This window comes from Zootermopsis nevadensis, unplaced genomic scaffold, assembly GCF_977971745.1.
Source record: "Zootermopsis nevadensis isolate Lab colony 2312 unplaced genomic scaffold, Znev_1.0 Znev_ptg000001l, whole genome shotgun sequence".
NCBI classification, from domain to species: Eukaryota; Metazoa; Arthropoda; class Insecta; order Blattodea; family Termopsidae; genus Zootermopsis; species Zootermopsis nevadensis.
The window spans coordinates 109,954-131,240 of NW_028259133.1; the positions used below are offsets into that span (position 1 = coordinate 109,954).

General features: G+C 38.3%; 2 protein-coding genes across 3 annotated transcripts; one reads left to right on the top strand and one right to left on the bottom strand.

Moving 5' to 3' along the window:
• Window positions 1-240: 240 nt before the first annotated feature.
• Window positions 241-5,198, bottom strand: Pex11c (peroxisomal biogenesis factor 11c). The gene is made up of 4 exons (XM_087352182.1): window positions 4,646-5,198; window positions 4,386-4,564; window positions 3,677-3,745; window positions 241-3,206 (listed from the first exon to the last, which is right to left on the bottom strand). The coding sequence occupies exons 1-4, from the start codon at window positions 4,874-4,876 to the stop codon at window positions 2,996-2,998; spliced, it is 690 nt and encodes a 229-aa protein (XP_087208308.1). The 5' UTR covers window positions 4,877-5,198; the 3' UTR covers window positions 241-2,995.
• Window positions 5,199-5,863: 665 nt separating this feature from the next.
• LOC110840111 (FAST kinase domain-containing protein 4) lies at window positions 5,864-20,276 on the top strand. 2 transcript variants are annotated; one of them, XR_015534691.1, is made up of 9 exons: window positions 5,864-6,666; window positions 8,574-8,838; window positions 11,498-11,628; window positions 12,311-12,464; window positions 13,921-14,007; window positions 15,916-16,077; window positions 16,901-17,069; window positions 19,381-19,733; window positions 19,906-20,276. XR_015534691.1 is itself a non-coding variant. In XM_022084915.2 (8 exons), the coding sequence occupies exons 1-8, from the start codon at window positions 6,022-6,024 to the stop codon at window positions 19,586-19,588; spliced, it is 1,821 nt and encodes a 606-aa protein (XP_021940607.2). In that variant the 5' UTR covers window positions 5,864-6,021; the 3' UTR covers window positions 19,589-20,276. The 2 variants fall into 2 exon arrangements, 1 of the variants encoding a protein (XP_021940607.2); XM_022084915.2 differs by having other exon boundaries at window positions 19,381-20,276.
• The last annotated feature ends 1,011 nt before the right edge of the window (window positions 20,277-21,287 follow it).

Consider the following 21,287-nt stretch of genomic DNA (forward strand, 5'->3'; position numbering starts at 1 on the left):
GATTTACATAAGGTTTTCATAAACATGAATGCTTCATGTCAAGATTAGTATATGGTAAAAAGATTTTAGTTATGAATGGGAAGTTGCATTGTAAGGATAAAGGGGGAGGAGGAGGAGGGTGATATAATAATAATACATTCACATACATAATTGGATGTATGCAAGTATGACACTCATTTAAAATACATTACATCAATGATATATGCCAATATATTTAGCAAGGTATTAAATATATAAAAATAAGTGTACCAACTGCTTTTATTATATTTATGAAGACAACTTTTACATACATAACAATAAGTTTTAGATTTTTGCAAGTTTTAAAAACTTTACACTGAAATGGCATGATGACATTTTCTGTTTTCATACACAACCTTTATCACTGAATCCACAAACTGCACCGAGGTTTGAAGCAAAAATAAAACTGCCTCCACGTGTATTGTCAACAAAACTCTAATGCCAAAGTGATCAGTATATGTATGTTAAAATTGATGAATATTTTTGTGTTAAAGCAAGATGCAATTTTTAAAGGTAATTTGAAGATTTTTTTTAATTTCCATAAATGTTAATTATACCTGTTCTTTTAAACTACAGAATGTTGTACAGTGCCTTGAAACGTCTGCGTATTCCTGTGTTTGGTTTATTTTGACTGCACTAAATTAGTTGTTTTTTTGTGCACATATGGGGAAACTGATTTCTACAGACAGTGTACTACATCCGATAAAAAATTAGCTCTCCTACAGTTTCTGTTACAGGATGAAATCATATTTTAACTACCAAACCTCTGTCATTTTAGGAGATGCCGCACTCAAATGGACATTTCAAAGTAATTTTTACCAGAGTTTATCATTTGTGTAAACTGTTCACTTCAAACCAACTCATATCCATAAATTATTAATGTATGCTGTTCTTAATTTTAAATCAACACAAGGGCACACCCATCAGGATAATAGGTTCCTGCTGAGCAGACATCTTTTATACAAACATACAAAGAGAAAAGGCACGATGTCTGTAAAGGGAACCTCCACAAAGATGGCTCAGTCCTTCAGAGTTCCTGTGTGCATATTCCCTGGATCTAAATACTGATGGGGAATATGCATAAGGAAACAACTTGGACAGCTACAGGAAGCAGTAAGCTGCCTTACTGTTATGATGCATGATGTTCTTTCATAAGTCTGATGCTCACTTAGCTTCCACAATACAATTTCAAAGCTGATACTGCATTAACTCCGCATAAACATCACGCTTCACTAGTATTCCCTTACGGTCGCATATCACTCATTAACCTGCTGCCATTGTCAAAGAATTCTACTGCAACAATTAGACACTAAACTCGCTGTTCAGCTCTGACATTCTGATCTCAGTTACAGGTTCTATACTTGCACCAGAATAATGTTTGAAAGTGTGCCCGCATCTCCTACGATGACATGCAGAACTGGTCCCCTATTAAATCAGACTTATATGTAAAGTCGTGGACTATTTTATTTTAGACAAGTTACTGAGATGTGCCCTACTGACATGTTATTACTAACAGTTAAGCTGAATATTAAGACTTAAGTTTGCTGCAGTAATCTGTTAAGGTACAGTTAAATACTTCTTACCATAAAAATATTGCTAAGAACAAACATATGACAAGGGCAGTATGAAACATTGAACTGTAATTATTGTAAAGTTACAGAGAATATAAATAATAGTAACTTATTATATTCTGTAGAGAAGTAAACTGCAGCAGCTCCTTCATATAAAAAGTTGTCCTCATTCAGTAAAACAGTGTCACAGTAATAGCAACAGCTTGTTTATTGCTTTCAGGAAGATACTGTAATAGAAGTGTTCATTATTCTCAAACATTGACAGTTTCTGTGATTTAAATAGCACTGTAAATCCCAAAGCAGTGCTACTGCCAGTGATTTTAAATATTTATGCTCTTATTGTTTAAGGCAGGGGAATGTTTTAAAAAGCCGAAATGAAAATTTCTCTTAAAATAAAGTCTGACAAAAATACACTGCATTATTCTTAATATAACTAAACCTGAATGATGAAAAGATCCAAAATGGAAACAAGCTTTTATAAAGGATGAATTAAAAGTCCACTGTCCTCACACTTTCAGGATGTTGACATTACAATAAGAGTTAATATTGTTTTACTAAAACTATTTCATTTATACATTGTGATAAACATACAACTGCAATAAAAGGTTTACTTGATACTTTAAATTTTAAAATATGGTTTATTAACTCTGAGATCTAACTTAAAATTGCAAATGGTTTAGTTGTAATTTATTTAATGATTCTGTCAGTAGCTAAGACTGTGATGAAGACGAATTGGAAAGCATATGGGAGTGGTCATGGCCTAACTCAAGGAACTATCCTGGCACTTGCCTGGAAAAACTGAGGAAAACCCTCAAGTACACACACCATTCCATAATTCCATAGCTGGTTTTGGGCCAAGATATGAATCTCAGAGCTCCTGAATATGAAACAGGAGAGCAGACCATTTGGCTATGATGTTTGGTCTAATTATTCTTTTCATTTCTTATATATTAATTGTATTATACAGTATATAAAATAATATAATATTCAGTCTTTGACACATTTGTAGGAAGGTATGGGTCACAAAAATGCAGCATAGTACTCTTATTGCAGTGACTGTCAAGTGCGGCACTTAATGGAGGTGAAGCTCCACAGAATCTCAGTCTTAATAACAGATGGCGGTCAGTGGTTGGTTTCATGCTCTGACCACTTTACCCCTCTTTCCCAAGGAAATATATAAAATGATTACAGAACAAAAACTGCTGTTTTGAATACTATGTGATCCTGCCAGCTAGGTATTCAAATACTGGGTTGTTACAGGACTCATTTTAATAGGCCCAATGTTTTTATCAGATAGTCATCATTACAGTAGAAAATTAAAATATACATTCAACTAATGTGAGAAACCCATGCTTCAGTAAGTCTCTGGTATAATAAAGAGTAATTGCTCAGGCAAAACATGGCTTCTATTTTGTCTTTTGGTTTCCTACTATTCTTTGATACAGACTGATAATGGATGTTATAGTGCCCAGTGCTCCACAGTGCCATTTCTGCAGTTTCCCTGCCCATAGAAATCCACCTGGTAGACAGTTGACGGCTTGAGCTAAATCACCACCGCATCGAAGAACAGTCAGTAGCTGATGACGTTGCTGAGTTACCAGCTGCGTCATGACAGCACTGATACATGAAATGAAAACAAAAATTTACAGTTAGAACTTTAATATGTCCCAGGATCATTATTTTGTTTTTAACAGATTTTACCTGGTGTTACTGATATCTAAATTAGTGAATCCCATACTGCCTGTAAATTCTGGTAACTCCTAATAGGTTGTAGACTTCTGAGGCTGTAGGTGACTTACAGCTGCTTTCCAAAATGATTCAGAACAGTCTTAAAAGTTAGGCTGGGGTCAAGCCTTGTGTGCATAACAGTACCTGCCTGTTTCAAGAGCAGCTCCGCTGTGTCACCTTCCCATCAATACAGGCTTAAAATTGATACCTGTGATTTCCCAGAATGCTGTTCTGTTAGAGTAATGATATATTATCATCACAAACCTCCAGATTTAATGTTATCATTTTGTTTAAAACAGCTATTACTTAATTCCATCTCAAACTATGTGACCATGAAGTTCACTAATTTATGTACTTACTTGGCATCACTGTCAGTGCCATTTAAACAGCTTCTTTGATACTGCAGAATATGCATGCATCTCAGAGCCCTAGAAAAACAACAGATATGAAGCAGTTAGCAGATTCTTGCAAAACGGTCTTACACAGGACAAAGCATATATAGGAAAATATATTAAGTTACTTCTTTATAAAGCCATAACTTTATACCAAATACAAAAGACTGAATAAATGTGACATGGCAATATAAACATTACTCACCAGACAACTATATTATTTGAAAAATATGTATATGAAATGCTTTTACACTCTTCAGTTATGATTCTTCTATTTCCTTAGTACAGAAACACAGAAAACCAAAAATTCAAACTTGTTAATACATATCACCAACCTGTTTGTGTTCTTAATAAAGAAAAGAATGTTTGATAATGAGCCATATGATCCTTTCTTACATTTATTCACTCCCCGCCCAAACAACACACATGCTCCACTCACTTTTTATATACTTATTCCATTAGTGTTAACACTCTACAATTTGTTTACAACTTCAGAGATCTAAACAACTGTACTGACTTGCCAAACAATCACATGTCCTGATTAATGTTCTTTCTTCTTGTCTGACAAAAATATATATGCACATGTGGACATACACTCATGTATATTAAACACATATGCACACACAAGCATGTCCATAATTTTAAAGATCTGAAGATGACCGAACTATGTTCTTACTTTATGAAACTCAGGTACAGTGATACAGCCCAACAGACAGTACAGGCAGTCCACCAAGATGTGCTACGAAGTGAGACAATTCTATGGTCAGATGCCCAGGCAACATGTTCTAACGGAAAATACAGCTGATCAGCTGCATTTATAAGAATTCCAATTATTCTTGTCAACTTATCAGGCTCCTGTAAAGATAATATTAGTAGAGTAACTATTCACTTTATCCCTACAAAATGTCTGCGAACAGGTGTACTATTTTACTCGACCTCTTTTCCCAGTCCGTATGTCAGTGTATAATTTAGCATCGGTATATCGTCAAACAGACGAAGAATAGTTCGGCAAGCACTAAGTTGACCACTTATGGAGTCTAATTTACGTGCAGTTTCTTCAGAAGACACGAATGCTGCAGCTAATTTTGTTGCATACGATAACGTTCTGATCACTTTGTCTCTACCATTATGTGTGCCCAAAAACTTCGACATATCATCAATATCCATTACAATTTATGAAACGCAAACTACCAGTCATTAATAACCATTAGAATCTGTGATCATTACACAGCTTTTTTACATTGCCCAACCAATGACGAAAGACTGTAAATGTAAACGTCATTCGTTACCCTATATTCATTTATTCATACATCCATTTCATAACCTATTTACATATTGAATTATGAACCATCGAATGATAACAGGGAAGATGATTAAGACTATCGTGTTTGGGCAAAATCCATAATTCAATATGTAAATAGGTTATAATATGTAAGTATGAGTGAATGAATGATACGAGATGTTTCGAGAGCAAAATTCAGAGGCCATTTCTCACCCAAGACTCTCCTGATTCACTGCTTAACTGCTAGATTGCTCTGGCAGTCAAATCAGGTGTGAGTAGAAATTGTGCAGTCAGTGGACTAGTCAATCACTACTCCTAAATGCACGCTCTAAAGACTATGAAACCTCCGAAAGGAGGCCCTATGCTCCACTTAGGAGATACAGGAACTAAACTTTCTTTACGACTCACGATATTACTCAGTTCATAATTTGTACAGATAATGCCCTACGCTGCTGTTCCTTGTTTCCGTGACGTGAAATTCTTCCTAAACTTAGTTACGCTTGGTCTGCCTCACTGTAGCAGTTTTCGAAGAGTTCGTACATAGGAACTGTGTTTAATATGAAGTCATCTACAATCTCTGTTCCCTAGCAAGAAAGTTTGTTTGTCGTGAAAGTGTGCATTACTGACTATTTAGACTTCGTCCATCTTCTGGCCTTCACATTTTATTGACATTATCTTCACCAGTAACAGGCGTTGGATTCATCACAGCCCGAAACCACCGACTTCCCAATAGTTTTATGACAGATCGGAGTAGATGGCAGCACAATATAAACGTCACTCATTGAGTTTCACTGACAATGAACAAGATGTAGGTAAATTGTCATTAAGGAATGTCCCATGTACTGTACTCTGTGGAACAGTTGTGCCAACCTAGAACTAATAATCGGTATTTTTAGGTTAAGTTACTGTTTGGCTGTCTGCATCGGCTAGTTGGTGGGTAGAAAGTAGCTCATATGTGCCGGATCGTGCAGAGTGCAGACAAGTGTTCATGATTTAATGTAGCTATTATTATTGTATTTTATTCTGTATAATGATGATCCGGTATGTACCCTGGAAAGGATGGCGTGTTTTGTTCAGGATCAGTAATCCAATGCAACCTTCAAGTTCTTCTGCTCCAGCCACTGTTGGTCTCCGTCTTACTCCATGCTCAGAATCTACAACTAAGGTAGTTGGAACTTCAGTTGATGTATCATCGACAGTTGTCTCGGCACCAGAGGATCAGACACATGACACCAGTACATCAGAATCCAAATCAGTGCATGTAGTAAACGAGAGAAAAAGTAGTATAGTAGCTGCAGCATTTGCTTCTTTAAAAAGAGTCGAAGTACCCAAGAAATCAACCCAGTCGCTACATGAAAGTATTTCTGCAGCAGATTCAGTGGAATCATTGCTGTCTATAGCGGAGTCACCACTGGTGTCACGCAGACATGCCTTACAAATTGTTTCTCAGCTTGCTGATTGGACTGCTAGTGGGCATGTCAAGCTGCCAGACTTTGAAACAGATACTCGATTTCTTAAGTTGTGTCGATTATTGGGTCGTGGATTACCTCATGGTTCACCGACGTTGTGGAAGGAAGCATCAGGGAATGGAGATCTGGCCGTTGTGCTTGGAGTCACAGGAGAAGACAAAGCTGCCAAGCTTGTGGCAGGCATCTCTCTGAGTCAGATGATTAGGGTAAGCGAAAATTTATGTGTAAAAATGGAATTGGGGTACGAAGTATTGATTTTAATAGCATGTTGTGTCAGGCAGGAATAAGTTGCAAGTGAAGAATTTATGATTTTAAGAAGATTGTTTGATTGGAGAGAATAATTTGGGTAATTTTCATAAGTAAAAGTGTAAACAAAATTCAGTGTCAGGTAGGTAAGAATGAGTACATTTGTAGTTCTGATTCTGTGCCCCCTTTTTCATCAATATGTGCCACCTTACCTGTGAAATGCTATCTACCACATTTGTTTTGCAAAATTGAATACTGACTAACTGTCTGCATGTCATGTATAAGAAGAAAAATAAACAATAAAACTTATCACAATGTTTTAGAAATAGGAGAGACTGAGAAAAAACATGAGCTTGAACCTTTTTAGCTCACATCCACATAACAACATAGACTTGATTCAGAATTTCTTTTATTTGTATTTATTAGATCCAACACAGACATAGTGTAGAGAATTTATAGTTTGTGGAGTTAAGTGAGATGTAAGCAGTAATTAAGTGTGTTTACTTTTTAACTGGTCTTATGCTGTTAAGCGAATGTCTGATAAAATATAGTGGTGTTTTATGTGTCTCTTTTGTTAGTGTTTTGTTTTTTAACACTCACTTGTTCCACATCCTGATCTGTGATGTACAAAATGCATAAAAGTAATATAATTTAAAAGTAGTGTAACCTGACCTGTAATTGGACAAATACAAAAGGATATTCAATAAGAGAACTTTGTTACAAGCACATGTCTTCCAATAAGCAGAATTGGTCACCATATTGTTATAATATGCTATAAAACACAATGTTCACAGCACTCACTCATGATTTATAATATTTAGGTGAATAGAATAGAATTTATTTACATTCCATGGATCCTTCATAGGCCTAAGCCAAGGATGTAGAACAGGTCATAGCACAAATACAATACTAGTTTCTAGTACAAATAAAAAAATACATAGTTATAACAGCTATTGACAGATTTTTGGAACTACAGTATTACAGGAAAATAATTATTATGAGAACCGGATATTATGATGTTACTAGTTGTTTTAACAGATCTTCACTAGCTCAGTGGAGCAGAGATGCTATTAGTTACTGAGATAGTCAAGAAATTGCCTGCCTTTTATGCAACCTGAAAGTTTATTTTGATGTTTACACAAACCACACCCTTCAACTTTTGTTTCTTTAAGATACATTTTAATATTATCCATCCAACTATAATTAGTTCTTTCCATCATGAACAAACAGATCAGTTTTAATAAATTGTATGAGAAGTCCATTACCATTGTTACCCTTACCATGCACAAACAACTGTGGCATATTCTGGAACAGCAAAATGACTGACTGCAGTCTGGGCATATGCTGACAATGTCCTCCTTACTATGGCATTCGGACTGGACCCAGGGCCAGCCCTGCCTCCAGTTCAGTGGGTATTGTCTTCTATTCATAAGGGCCAAAATTTCATACTGCTCCCTTCCCTTTAGAGGGGATAAGCTGTAAAACATGTGGAGCTTTACTGCCACACCCTCAGTGGGCCTCTGTGGTGTGGTGTAGTAGGAAACTTTGCCTATTACTTTCACCTACAACTAATTTATCCTGGTGGTTCTCTAAAGGTCTGTCATATTTGTTGATTTATTGAACCAATATTACATTGAACATTATTTGTTTCCATGAGTATTTTTATGTGATATACACCATGTTCTGGTAGTTGGCTGTACAGATGATTTGTTATTAATATAATGATGTATTTTTTAAGATTGCTGGTAGCAGTTAGGATTGAATTAAGGACCTAAGTGAATTCAGTTTTGGGTGTAGAACAAAGATTAAAATGTGTTAAGCAAAATACCAAGTGATTTAGCTTCATAGGTGTGACAAATGTTTTCAGATAATGTCATCATTGGCACAGAAGCAGCGTCGCTCAACACCATTGCTGCGTTCATTGGCGTTCAACTTGGCAAGACAGAGAGAGAAATTTAATATAAAGGACTGTGCTGACTTGTTGTATGCTATGGCAACACTAAACTTCCCAGATGACTTGTTGCTAGAGAAGACTTGTGGAGATCTCTGTGAGTGTGTAGAATCCAATCACAGGCCAGCTGTCATTGGTTCTATCCTGACAAGTCTTGGTCTTCTAAGATATAAAAACACAGGTAAATGTCAGAATGTTTTCTGTTTAAGCACATTCATAGCCAAGTCTGATTATAGGTTGTGTTGTGTAGACTTGTGGGTCTGTGCCATTGTTCTGTAGGAACATGCTACATTCCTCTTCAGGGTTAAAGTGATTGTGACTAGGATGTTTATAGGTTATGTAGGAATTGGTAGAGGATTTGACCAGTGAACACAGCAAGATGGCTAACCATAGCCATGGGTGGGGAGATGGAGCCTAGTCTGTGCTTGTAGAATTGGGAAATAGGAATGACCAGGGGAGAAGATGTCTTGCTCCTAGAGAGACCCTTCAGACCTTTCATTAAGGTATGAATGTGATACTTCCATGATCTCCTCATGGAGAAGCGATCGATCCCCTCTGTTCGTGTTGTTATGAGCGCAGCCTCTCTATGTTGCTTCCCTGACAGTTCTGTCCGTACATCTGGATTTCTTGGCCAGGATACTGTCGACATTTTGCAAGATACTGTGGCCCAAATTAATGCTAAGTTCAGCCATGGATGACAAAACCAGATATGGCAATGGTGCTCTTTAGCCCTGGTCTGAATGTAGAAAGTTAAGTGCTTGCACGCCCAGTGTTTTAGGGCTTGGTCATTGGAAACTGGAGATTTTATTTGCATGATGCTGCCATATTGATGATGTTCTTTTGTGGCATCATACTAATGTGGTGGAAGGTGGTCTTAAGTGATGACAGTTAAGGTGAGATTGATGACTGAGCTGAATTTTATGTGCTAATTGATGATTTTAGTGATTAAAATGAAATCCTGTTCTACATGTTGTCTGGGTTAGCAGATGAATTGTACTGGAACTAAAGAATATTTTGCATATGATTTTGGATATAAATTTTTTTTTAATGTGTGATTCATTCTTTGCTTATTTAACAACACTTCTTCAGCTCCACTGAGTATGTATTATCAAGTGATAGGGTGATTTGTGAATGACTGGTAAGGCTGGAAGAAAGCTGCTGTGGCCTGTTTGGTACAATCCAAGAGGGACTGGGGAAAACCAGGGTGACAGAGGAGGAAATATGTTTTATGCTGGGTTTATTTGTACTATTGGGCTAATTCAGAAGCCTGCACTCTGATCACATATCGCCATAAAGTGGTTTCTCTCAACATTCAATTTTTGTGATATAATCACAAGAGAACACCTGGAACTGATACATCATTTTCTTCATTACGCTGATGATAAAAACAAACAACATACGAGTGTCAACATGCTTTTCAAGATTTTTAGTGCAATTTTACATCTAAATAAGAATTTTCAGGATTTGTTTCTGGAAACCAAGACATATCTGTAGATTGTAGATGAATCTATTTAAGTATGGAAAGATTGTCTGTTATCCAGACACTGCCAAATGAGAAAAATCCAAGGTACAAAGATGTGCACTTGTACAGATTATGGAAATGGGCAAGCATGATGTGTTTGTATAAAGTGTGATATCAAACTGCTACAGATGGTTTTACATCTAGAAAAATCTACTTGTAAAGTATGCTAACTGAATTTCATGTGCATCTATTCACTACATCTTCATCAATTTGTTGAGGAAATCACACAGCTTGCATACCAGATATTGAATTGTAATTGTAAGTGAGAACTTCAGGCCTTTAATATTTAAATCTCCTACAGCCATGGGGAATGGACCTTTTAAACATCTGCTGTAACTGAAGTGTCATATGCCATGTTTGTATACTGCACTGTGGCACTATATTTCTGTTAATAAGTGGCATCATCATGCAGACGAGAATGTGTCGTTGTTAGTGAAGAGTGGCAGTATTTATGGTGGTGTATAACCACTGACTCAGATGCGTATGGATAGAAAAATAAAATGTAATGTGATTTATGAGAGCTGAAAAATTATGCTGTTTTGGGTTGCTATACCAGTGATCTGTTAGATTAACATGTACGTACCTGTGTAGCCACACTGTATGAAAATAGGACGCTTGCTTTAATGTATTGTTTCCGCTTGGATGTGAGTGTGTGGAGTATGGTTAGTGTGTATCATGGAATGTGAATTAATTTAAGAAGATTTTGTAAGACTTTCAGGGTAGCTCAGTCAGTATAGTGACTGGCTACGGACTGGATGACCGGGGTTTGATCCCCGATGGGGGCAGAGGATTTCTCCTCTAGCCTCTGCCAGAGTCCAAACTCAGCAGCACAGGCTGAAATGATTGTGTTAGGACGTTGGTGGCGTTGTAAGGTTACATAGTAAACAAGAAAACATGCTGAAAGTTTCTGATGCAGATTGCTGTTCAAGGGTATATAGTCTACTTGCAGCACACCAGCACACATCCATCCTACTCTTGGCCAATGAGTGCAACAGTCAAAGAACAGTCCGTAGAAGCCCCGTTCACCTGACTCATTGGAATCCAGTGGACTGCGTAATGCAACCATTGAAAAGTATTGTTTCCAGTATGGCATCTTGTCATTGGTGAACTGCTGGATAATGTGTATTGGATAAGAATGTGACTGCTGTGCATTACTGTAATTTAAAACAGTACAGGCATATTATAACAAACTGTTGTTTCCAATTCAAATACCATCAGATACAGTAATCAGTGAATTTAGTCTTGAATTTGGTCTTCAGTGCAGATGTTGAGATGAGGAAGAACTTGCCAGGTACTGACAGTTGTTTTCTGTTATCAGAGGTCCTGGATGCATTGGTAGACTGGGTGGTGTGCCATGTAGATGTTTGCAGACCACATGATTTGACAGCCTTGCTCCTGACACTGGCCACTGTATTCCACACACCAAGCAATGCTGATCATCTCTTTAATGTAAGTTTGAAAGATGTTTGGTGTTGTTGGTGCTGGACTTCCAGGCTCTGCTTCCAGGGAGGTAGTTTGTTGGTTAGTTAGTTAGTTAGCTGAAAGATGTATGTGCATTAGCCAAGTCCCCTTGTCAGTGGCTCCCAGAATTGTGTAGCTGCTAACAAGAAATACCTTGGAGGCATCTGTGTCTGATATGTCTTTGTGCCATCAGATTCACTTCTGTAGCCACCAAGTACTGCATAATGCAAGTGGCAGAATTCAGAAAAATATATACTCTGTTGAGCGTTATTATTGACTAGAATAAAAGTTAAACTCTGGCCTGGCTGTAGTAAGCCTCCCCTCTCCTTTTGGTTCCTGCACTCTTGCCCGGTGCTCGTTTTCTCTCCCGCTGCTCCGGCCATGGTTCTGCCGTAATTGACCGATTCTTATATCTGAAAGTGATCCCTCACATATGGCTTACTCATCGCCACCCTAATGATGGAGGCAGCAAATATCTATGAAATGTTTGTAACCTTCTGCAACTCAGAAGACAGCCATCTTTACTTCACATTCATTCCCAACTTCTTGTACTGTAGGGTCGACCTTGTTACTGGGATGCTTATTCGTTATTATGATGTTAAGGTATGACTGAATCTGTTGATGAAATTAATGAATTTACTAGATAGTAAGGCAGCAAATCATGTTTCAGGTGATATTGCCTCATGTGACAGTGCAAGATCTGCCAAGTCCATCGGCATGGCTGGATGTGGTGTGGTCCCTCGTTGTGCTCGAGCAGGCCGCTACGCAGCACGTAGCCTCTGTACTTGATCCTAACTTCTGCATCAAACTGAGTGTTGATACAGGTCTGTCTACTGCCAAATTTGAGTTCTCATTATTTTATCAGAGTGTGCCATTTTAAAACATGTTTTATAAGTTGACTCAGTTTACTGGAGAGATTTAATCTCAATGCGTGGGTACCAAAGAAAAGCACCATAGAGTAAAAATCACAAATTGATGTTACTGTGTTTAAAGATTTTGGGTTGAATGTTAATTTAGATAAATGTGTGGTTACAAAAAGATAATGTAATAATCATGAAATAAAAGAAGTGGAAAGCTTTAAGTAATGTGGAAGTAAAATAATGAGTGATGGAAAGTTTAACCTCTTGCGATATCTCGGGTTTATTTTTGCAAATAAGTAAGTATATTTCTGTGTGTGTGTGCATTTACTTGAGTTAATTCAGGATAATATTGTTTGTTCCTTTCTGTTATTACTGAATTGCGTTATTTTGGGAAATAACTGAGTGTGTGGTATTCGGACAATAGTGTGTGTGGTCAGTGGCGCATAACATTTGTTTGAATGAACGTTAAGAGGTTTAAGATAGCTGTCTTCTGGGTTGTAGCACTGTGTAATCTGGTAGAAGTTTACCGACGTTTCAGATGTCCGTGCTACCTCCATCATCAGGACAATGAGTGCCAGGAAATCCTCAAATCCTACTTAATCATAATACTTTTATAAACAAAATGTTGTACATTACAAAAAAAATTGCTTCAAAACACAGGCCATACTTTTATTTTTGTGAGTATAAAGATGAAATAAAATATATGATTTTTTTAATCATATTATCAGGAAAAAAAAGAGTAAAGGGAAGCAGTTAAAGAAGAAACCACAGAAATAATAAGATACAAGAAAATTGTACCACTATTGAGGGACATGCTGTGGGAACAAGAAATGCGTATATAAAAGTTACTACATGCTTGGAGCAAAAATGTTGACATGGACCAAAGCAGTTACCAGATTAATAGCAGCAGAGATGCAATTTTAAGAAGTACATAAGGGAAAACCAATAGGGGTAGAATAAGAAATTAAAAAGTTAGAATCTAATGTTAAACACCTTCGAAGATAGACTTAGAACACAATGAAATGGTGCGGACATATTTTAAAAATAAATGAAGATAAAATTCCAAAGAAGGTTTTGATGAAGATGAAAACTAAAGGAAGACACCCAAGAGGGAGACTAAGATCAAGGAAGATGTGACACAGAGGGAATGAACAGGGAGCAGAATTCAGTGGGACGTCAGTGTCTGGTCTGCACTGATGATGGTCGATTGTTGGCCACAAACGGGATGATGATTGTCGAGCTATCAAGAAGTTCTCTGTTGTCTGTCAACTTGAGTAACTATTGAGGAATGCTGTTAGCTTCTCATCCGTACCATTCACCCATACAGGCACCTCTCTAAATACCATGTGTCTGTATAACGGTATACTGATATATTTCTGGTTAGGGTGTTTTATTGTAATTATTTTATGTTTGTTTCCAGATGGAAAAATGAGGATGAATGTGGCATCAAAATTGAAGCTTCTAAATATAAATGCAGCTGCACAGTTAAAAATCCCAGGATACAAAGGTTTGTTCATATGTCGCTAACATCAAATTTTCTATGTACAACATATGATTTCTTACTACAAGTAATTGTCTTGTTGTCATATGAGTATGAATATTGGTTTGGTTCACGAAGTGAGCAGAGTTTCCACAGTTGTGTAGCCTAAGCACAATAGTTGTTATTTTTAAAGTCCTGTGTTTTGTTGGAAGAGAAGGCATGTTTTGGTATGATGTTTGTTTGACAGGAAGTTTTAGTTTCATTTGGGCAGAAGAACGGGTAGCCATACTTTTTTTTTAGAAAAAAGTTTGTAAGTTAATAAGATTGAATATAAATGAACAAGCCATTTTCAGCTTAAGGATTCCAGAAATTCAAATTGCATTGCGTGCGTATGAGAGTGCAATGTTGTTGTTGGGGAGGTGCTGGAATGTTAGACGTAACAAGGTCCAGAACAAGAATTCCGCAAGCTCAAATTTTGTCTTAAGTTAGGTTTTCCTGACTTATTAAAACCTCCATACAACAAAACTGGAGACTTGCATATTTGGCTGTTTATGTTAATTGTTTATTCATTCTTGGCTTGTTTAATGAAACATTCAGTTGCTCGTACTATATAATGTTGAATTTTAGGATGATCAGTGAATAATGAATTGCAAAGGTTGTGGAAGGAAGTGGTTGTTGTCTGTTTTTATACTCTGTCCCGGGAGGGACTAAGAAAATACAAAGAAAGAAGAATCATCTTATTGTCAAGTCTCTGTGCTAAAATTTGAACTTGGAACTTCCTGAATATGAAACAGGAGTGCTAACCATTCAACTGCAATGTGTGAGGGTTGTTTTGTTTTTTGTTTTTAATGGGGATTCTTTGTTCATATATTTTGTGATATTTGCCAATATACACAAGAACATACTTCGTAATAACTTACACATTAATCATTATATTGTGCATTATTTTCTGCTGTTTTTGCTAAAATAATGTAACTTTGAAGTAAGAATTGTGGCCGGGTTATTATGGAAAAGTCTGGCTAAAAATCACCAACAGACTAGTAAAATTCTCAATGTTATATTTCCAAAAACTTGTTAACAGTGTTGCCACATGTATCAAAATCAATGTTCAAAATTTGCTTCATACTCTTCACACTAGATGGCAGCACTGTGCAGACCAACAGAAATGTATTTTTGTTCCTCGGAGAGTAACGTTTATTGTCAGTTATTCTTTGATGTGGTCTCAAGTCAAATGTCACACCATAAGGGTTAAGAAAGGAAGAAGCTTTACAGTAGAGAAAACAAAGATCACTTACCGGAGAGCAAACACGAACGTTGGTGATATGATAAAGCGGTGTTCACGCGTTGGCCAATACCATTGTACGTCACTGCTAAATATTTAGCACTTTTGCTTTGTATTTAGGAAGACCCAGGTTCTTATCTCAATCAAGAGACCAGCTATCTTGACTTGAGATTTTTGTAGTTTTTCTCACTCATTCCATGCAAATCCTAGGATTCCGTCTTACATTAGCCAACAAGCGCTGCGTTCCATATATTTCCCAGTTCATTGCTCGTTGATCACCGTATGACTCGAGGCTATATAGTCTGAGCTACTGACAGCATCATTAAATGAACCACAATTAAATGTAAATAAATGAATCTGATACTTTACCATGATCGAACTGAATCAGCCTAACTTGCATGGCTATGATAAGAGGAGTCTAGTTTACTGCTGTGAACATTAAATGACGAACAGTGCAGTGAGTTTTCTTCAATCAGTGTAGAATTTATGTTCGTTGGTTATGTATGAACTACGAAAGTTGGTAAATTCTTGTAATTAACTCTTCACTTAAAGATGGTTCCTGCAGTAATACTTGAAAAGGGCCACATGTGCTGTCTGAATTCATTATCCAGTGTTCATCACTGCGTGTTCTCAATGCGGTTACTTATTTTCAGGTCCATTGCTGCCATCTGATTCAGATGTCCACAGCGTCCCGCTTACTCGATCAAGAGAGAAGCAGCTTCTTGTTGCCTCCATCTTGGATTCGTTCTCAAACCTTCTCCCTTCAGCAACATATCTTCGCAGCAATATAGATACTGGAATGGGATTCCTCCTAGGTAATATTGCATTTCATCTGCTAGCAATTTGTCATCTTAAAACCTTGCATACTGTGCAGTGTTGAATATTTATGTAAAATGTATAAAATCATGCATATGAACAAAACTGTTTACACTTTGAAAAAAACACTTGGTGCCAAACGTGTTTCGACCTCAAGAGGTCATCATCAGTGGCAAAAACATTAATTCATTAGTCTGTCTATTAGATCATACAGTTCGTAAGATGATGGTTTGTTATGTTTTGAAGATGGCTGTCTTCTGGGTTGTAGCACTGTGTAATCTGGTAGAAGCAAACATCTGTCATATTCACTATGATGAGAACCTCAAATCTTATGTGCCAACACTTAATGTCACACCACAAGGCAGATTAATAAATATAGAGAAGTGTATGCTGACTTATTTTGTACATCCCCCAAATAAAATTAAATATTTAAGAAACTCGTTACTGCTGAACCTGCAGTATTCGAAATGTTCAGTGCCCTCAGATTTGTGATTGGAATTTTATTGTTTCAGACCTTTTTGGGTTCATTAGTCAATAACCGCATGTCATGATAGCCATTAACATGAACCTCTTTCCTACAATAAGGGCATTGCATACAGGAAGACATCCATATGTGTGGATTTTGTTACCAAAGTCTGCACTTGGATTCGTGCAGAAGAAGTCTATCCTTACTGTCTTATAATTGCGGCAGATTGTGTCTATTGTGGCTTGAAATAGGTCTTCATGCTTCATTAACCATTCAGTCGTCTCACAGTTCCTGCTGAAGTTACGCTGTAACATGTTGAAGTGTAATTATTAAATAACTCTTAATTCTGCCAACAGATGGTGAATGTATGTTGGATTCCAACTGTAACCCATTGCCTGTTCCTGTTGAATCGACGATGTCTCGCAATTTTGGTAGTGAAAAAATGCCAGCTTCTTCCTTTGATAAGACGCCTGTAAGTCCATCCAGGGTGCGAGGAAGTCGCTGTGCTACGAACAAGGGAACCAGGTATTTGTTGTTTTGCTTTGATTTTGAGTGTGCGCTATAGCAAGGTATTTTCTATGCTCTATGTTTTTGTAATTCTACTTTTTCTGGGTGGTTTTCCATTAAAAATTCATTATAAAATGGATTAACAAATGGAAACAGTTGTTTGTATTGAACATTGTATGTGACGCAGTGCAGAGGTCGTCACATTCAGGAGATCCAGCATTCGCCGAGTCCGTCTGTTGCCTGAGGTTGTCGTAGTTTCTCGGGCAAACGCTCAGAAGCCAAGGTAGCCCATAAAAATGAATGTTCTCTTATTATAGACAAATATAATATGTAACAATTCAAATAATCAGACATACTTCTGCATGGTAATTGGTAACACTGGTGAGTCGGCATATGTCGGATATCATGAGTACGTGATTCAGCAGTTCTTGGAAATGTAAGTAAACATTAGACTTAAGTTTTTCCTGTGATTGCAATAGGCATTTTGTTGGTGTAATCTCTAATCTGTTTTTAAGCTATTTCATCAACATGAGAGGAGACTATTAGACTCAGAGTCTGTCCACACAATTTTTAATATAGTCTCATTGTTTACTGAGATCTGGTTCTATTTAAATGCCTGAAACTAATAGACGTGACTTAAATTGTATAAATATTTTCTGTTGTGGACTTCACCTCGCAGTGGACAGAGTCGTATGTAGCTTACCTGTTTAAGTAGAGTGTAGACTATGTAGATGTTGTTACCGGTGGAACTGGAGGGGTTGGTTGATGTTGAGGGTTAGATCTGGGTGGATGGGGTAGGACAGTAGCAGTGGTGGATGTAGAGAACTGTCGTAGGCATTATTCAAGATAATCTGGATTTCAAAACTGGGTTTGTATCGTTTAAATTAATCCCTTTTTTGACGCTTTTGTGTGTGTGGAATTTTTCTAGTCAGCTCATGTTACTGCCCTTCTTGGCCTCTTAGAGAATTTTTGTTGCATCTTCCAAGGTTTGTAGAGTATGTTGGGAAAATCCTGTGTTAGGTTTATCAGTTCTTGTATCCCGGATATTTTCCTTCGGCCTGTTTTTGAAATTTCTGCCTGTTTGTCCCGTATAAGTTTTGTGGCAGCAGAAATTGTGCAGAGTCAGTGAGACCAAGAAACCTCCGAAAAGGTGGCGGCGAAAACCCACAACAGGGTTGTAGTGCCGAGAGACAACAACAACGTACAGTATTGGACATTCTGAAACTGTACTGATTCCTCAGTTTTTGAAGAGGTTTGTTATTTTTCTGGCGTGCTGTCTCCTGTAAGCAAATGTCGCCCCTTTTTTAGGTCCGTCTGGAGATGAAGGATTCTCTGGTCATATTAAGTTTGAGGAGATGATATGTATGGTGTGGGGGGGGCGGGGGGGTCCATTATTGTGAAGAAAGGTTTTGATGGTTTCCATTTCCATGTTTTTGTAATTTATGGATAGTGGATATATATATGCATCATTCAACTTATACTTTGTATCGACTCTTGTATGATCTTGAGGCGTAAGTGGAAAGGCATCATCTGCCACAAAGTAAAATGGAAAAGCTTATTCTTACCAAGGTGTCAGTGGCAGTATGCGGAAGCATTTAATTCTAGCAAACGGCCATGAAAAGGTGAATGAAAAACAGCCCTATGCTCCTCCAATCCTATATCTCCAACACCGACGGTTGTGAACAATCCATCCGCATCAGCGCAAACCGTGGGCACATCGGAGAAATAGCATTTGTACGTGTAGTAATATGAACCAGAATTATGGAAATTCTCACGTCTCCTGTCGGTTGATCCCAGACGGTTCAGCAAATTGTTGTAACAGCTAGTGATCAATTTCCATTTATTTATTGCCAGCATAGGCATGAGAAGTGGCTGAAATTTTCTCTAAATACGACTGATAAAGTAATTATTTGCTTCATTCCAAAATTCTTCCCACGCAATGTAGGTCGTATTCTATCTGGAATCCCCGTCTTTAGTATTATCATACAAAGCAATGATAATGCTCAAATGTTTGAATGAATTTAACGCTGAATTCTGAATTGTCTTTCATACTGAAGCGTATGAAATGGCCGCACTGCATCAAGCGACCGTCAGCTGAGTGACTATGACTGTCAGCTGCCAGCAATTTTAGTTAACTGACTGAATGGCAGGTTGCGTCAGAGTCGAATTTTGATTCAGACGGCGTGAACAGAGCACTTCTGCCGTGTGCGTCAAAGTTCAGTCGAGGTTCAATTGACGGTCGCTCCGATGTGAACACTCCCTTAGAATAGGACTTTTTTTATTCCGTCTGGTTGCGATATCACAGAACCGGGTTTTGCAATGGTTGCAGGATCGGCATTCTGGCGCGGGACTATCGGGACATGTGCCGCGGCAGCCCGGAGCCTAATGGCGTGGCAGCGCTGAGCGCGAAGCTGCTCGAATGCGCCGGTTACAGAGTGTTGTGCGTCCCTCACACGAAGTACAATCCTCGAGAGAAGTTGCTGCAGAGGGTGCAGTATCTAGATCAACATTTGAAATCGCTAGTCAGAGGTCCGTAGGTGCTGCTGACACGATAGTTTATGCACAGTGATAATTAGAAGTTACCGACACGTCGTCAACACACGGCTGATTTTAATAGAGCGTGAGTTCTATCCTGCTCTGTGCGTTTGTGCGCTGTTCTGCGTTGAGACGTGATCTCACGAGGTAAGATTCTGCTTTAAGCAAATGTGCTTGCGAGGTAACTGGTAAGAGCGTGTGTGAGTGTGTGTGATGTTTATGAGTCCATTGTAAATAACTGAGAAAAACGACGCTCGGAAAATAACGAATGATGTGAATCGTGTTACAAGAATTTGTTCTCATATTTTGGATGTGCCAGTGATTTCCAGATGATCATCTTGGGGTTCTGTGAGGGATCCCAGTCGTACATGGATGCTTTCTTCTTCTTCTTCTTCTTCTAACTACTGATTTAAAGTGATTGCCAGTTTATGAGTCACTGCAATTGCTGAGGACGAGAAAATTGTTTAAACTGTGCGTGAAAGTAAGAAATCCTGATGATCCCAAGTGGAAAGTCTGCCTTACTGGCGCAAATGATGATTTAAGCCGAGCGCTGCCAAACTAGTGGCACTAGACTTACGCAAAACATGTAACAGCTGTGTGTTGAAGACGTGCACTAAGGGTGCATTAGAGCACTGCTTTTGTATGTAAATGTCTCTTGCAGATACAAGTAATACAGTTTGAAGTAATTAATCTTTGGGGGTGGCTGTCTTCTGGGTTGTTGCGCCGTGTAGTCCGGGAGAATCCTGCGTAGGATTTGAGGTTTGTAGCCAGTGACTCAGAGTTTGTAGGAGTCTGGTGGATATTAACTGATGTTTCAGCCTCAATCATCCTCCCACCATTGTCCCACACATTCCATCACCACCACCCCACGAGGTTTGCAACAGTCCTGACCAAGCAGCGCATCATCACGCCCCCAGTCCTAAGTTTCAGCTCTGACCGAGCGCTTGGCTGGACTCGGAGTGGAGGTAGTTTTGTTTAGTTATTAGCTTTGCAAAACAAAATTGTGTGTGCAATTTTGGTTTTCTGTGCAAAGATAAAGGCACGCATCAAAATCGCATCACCTTGGTACGGGGGATCAGTTCCGACACTCTTTGAATCATTTGCGGAGTTCTTGATGTTCTGGGACGACCACTGCTGGATCCCTTTTCCACTGTTTCGTTGTCACACGTGCAGTCACTGGGGTTCACCGTGCTCCCACACCCGCCCTGGCACCAAGTGACTGTGCCCTCTTCCGTGGTCACCGATTCCCCGATAGTGACGCCTTACATGACACGAGACACCCCCAGACAATGGTTCCGTGAGACAATACGGAAATTGACAGAGCCCTCCAGGGAGAATATGTGGAACGGCCCGAAGTGTAACCTGGGAGCCACCACCATCAAGGATCACGTAATTCAGGTTAGTCTAGATCATTTGTATACGCCCCTCGTACATACAATAAACCAATTTCGTCGTAAATAAAGGGACGTATTATAACCGTGTAAACACAAAAGATGTCCGTCTTCAGAATAATATTCGCCCCTTCCAATGATCCGCGATTATTGAAAGTCACGAAACGCCCAGAATACGAAGGACCGTCGTTTCCTCGATACTGTAAACGTCGTATTTGCACTAATTTCGAGTCGTGTGAAAATTTTGCTACGGCAACCTGTGCAACAGCCTCTGGAGGAAAAACCCAGGAATTTAGGAGAAAGAGGCGTT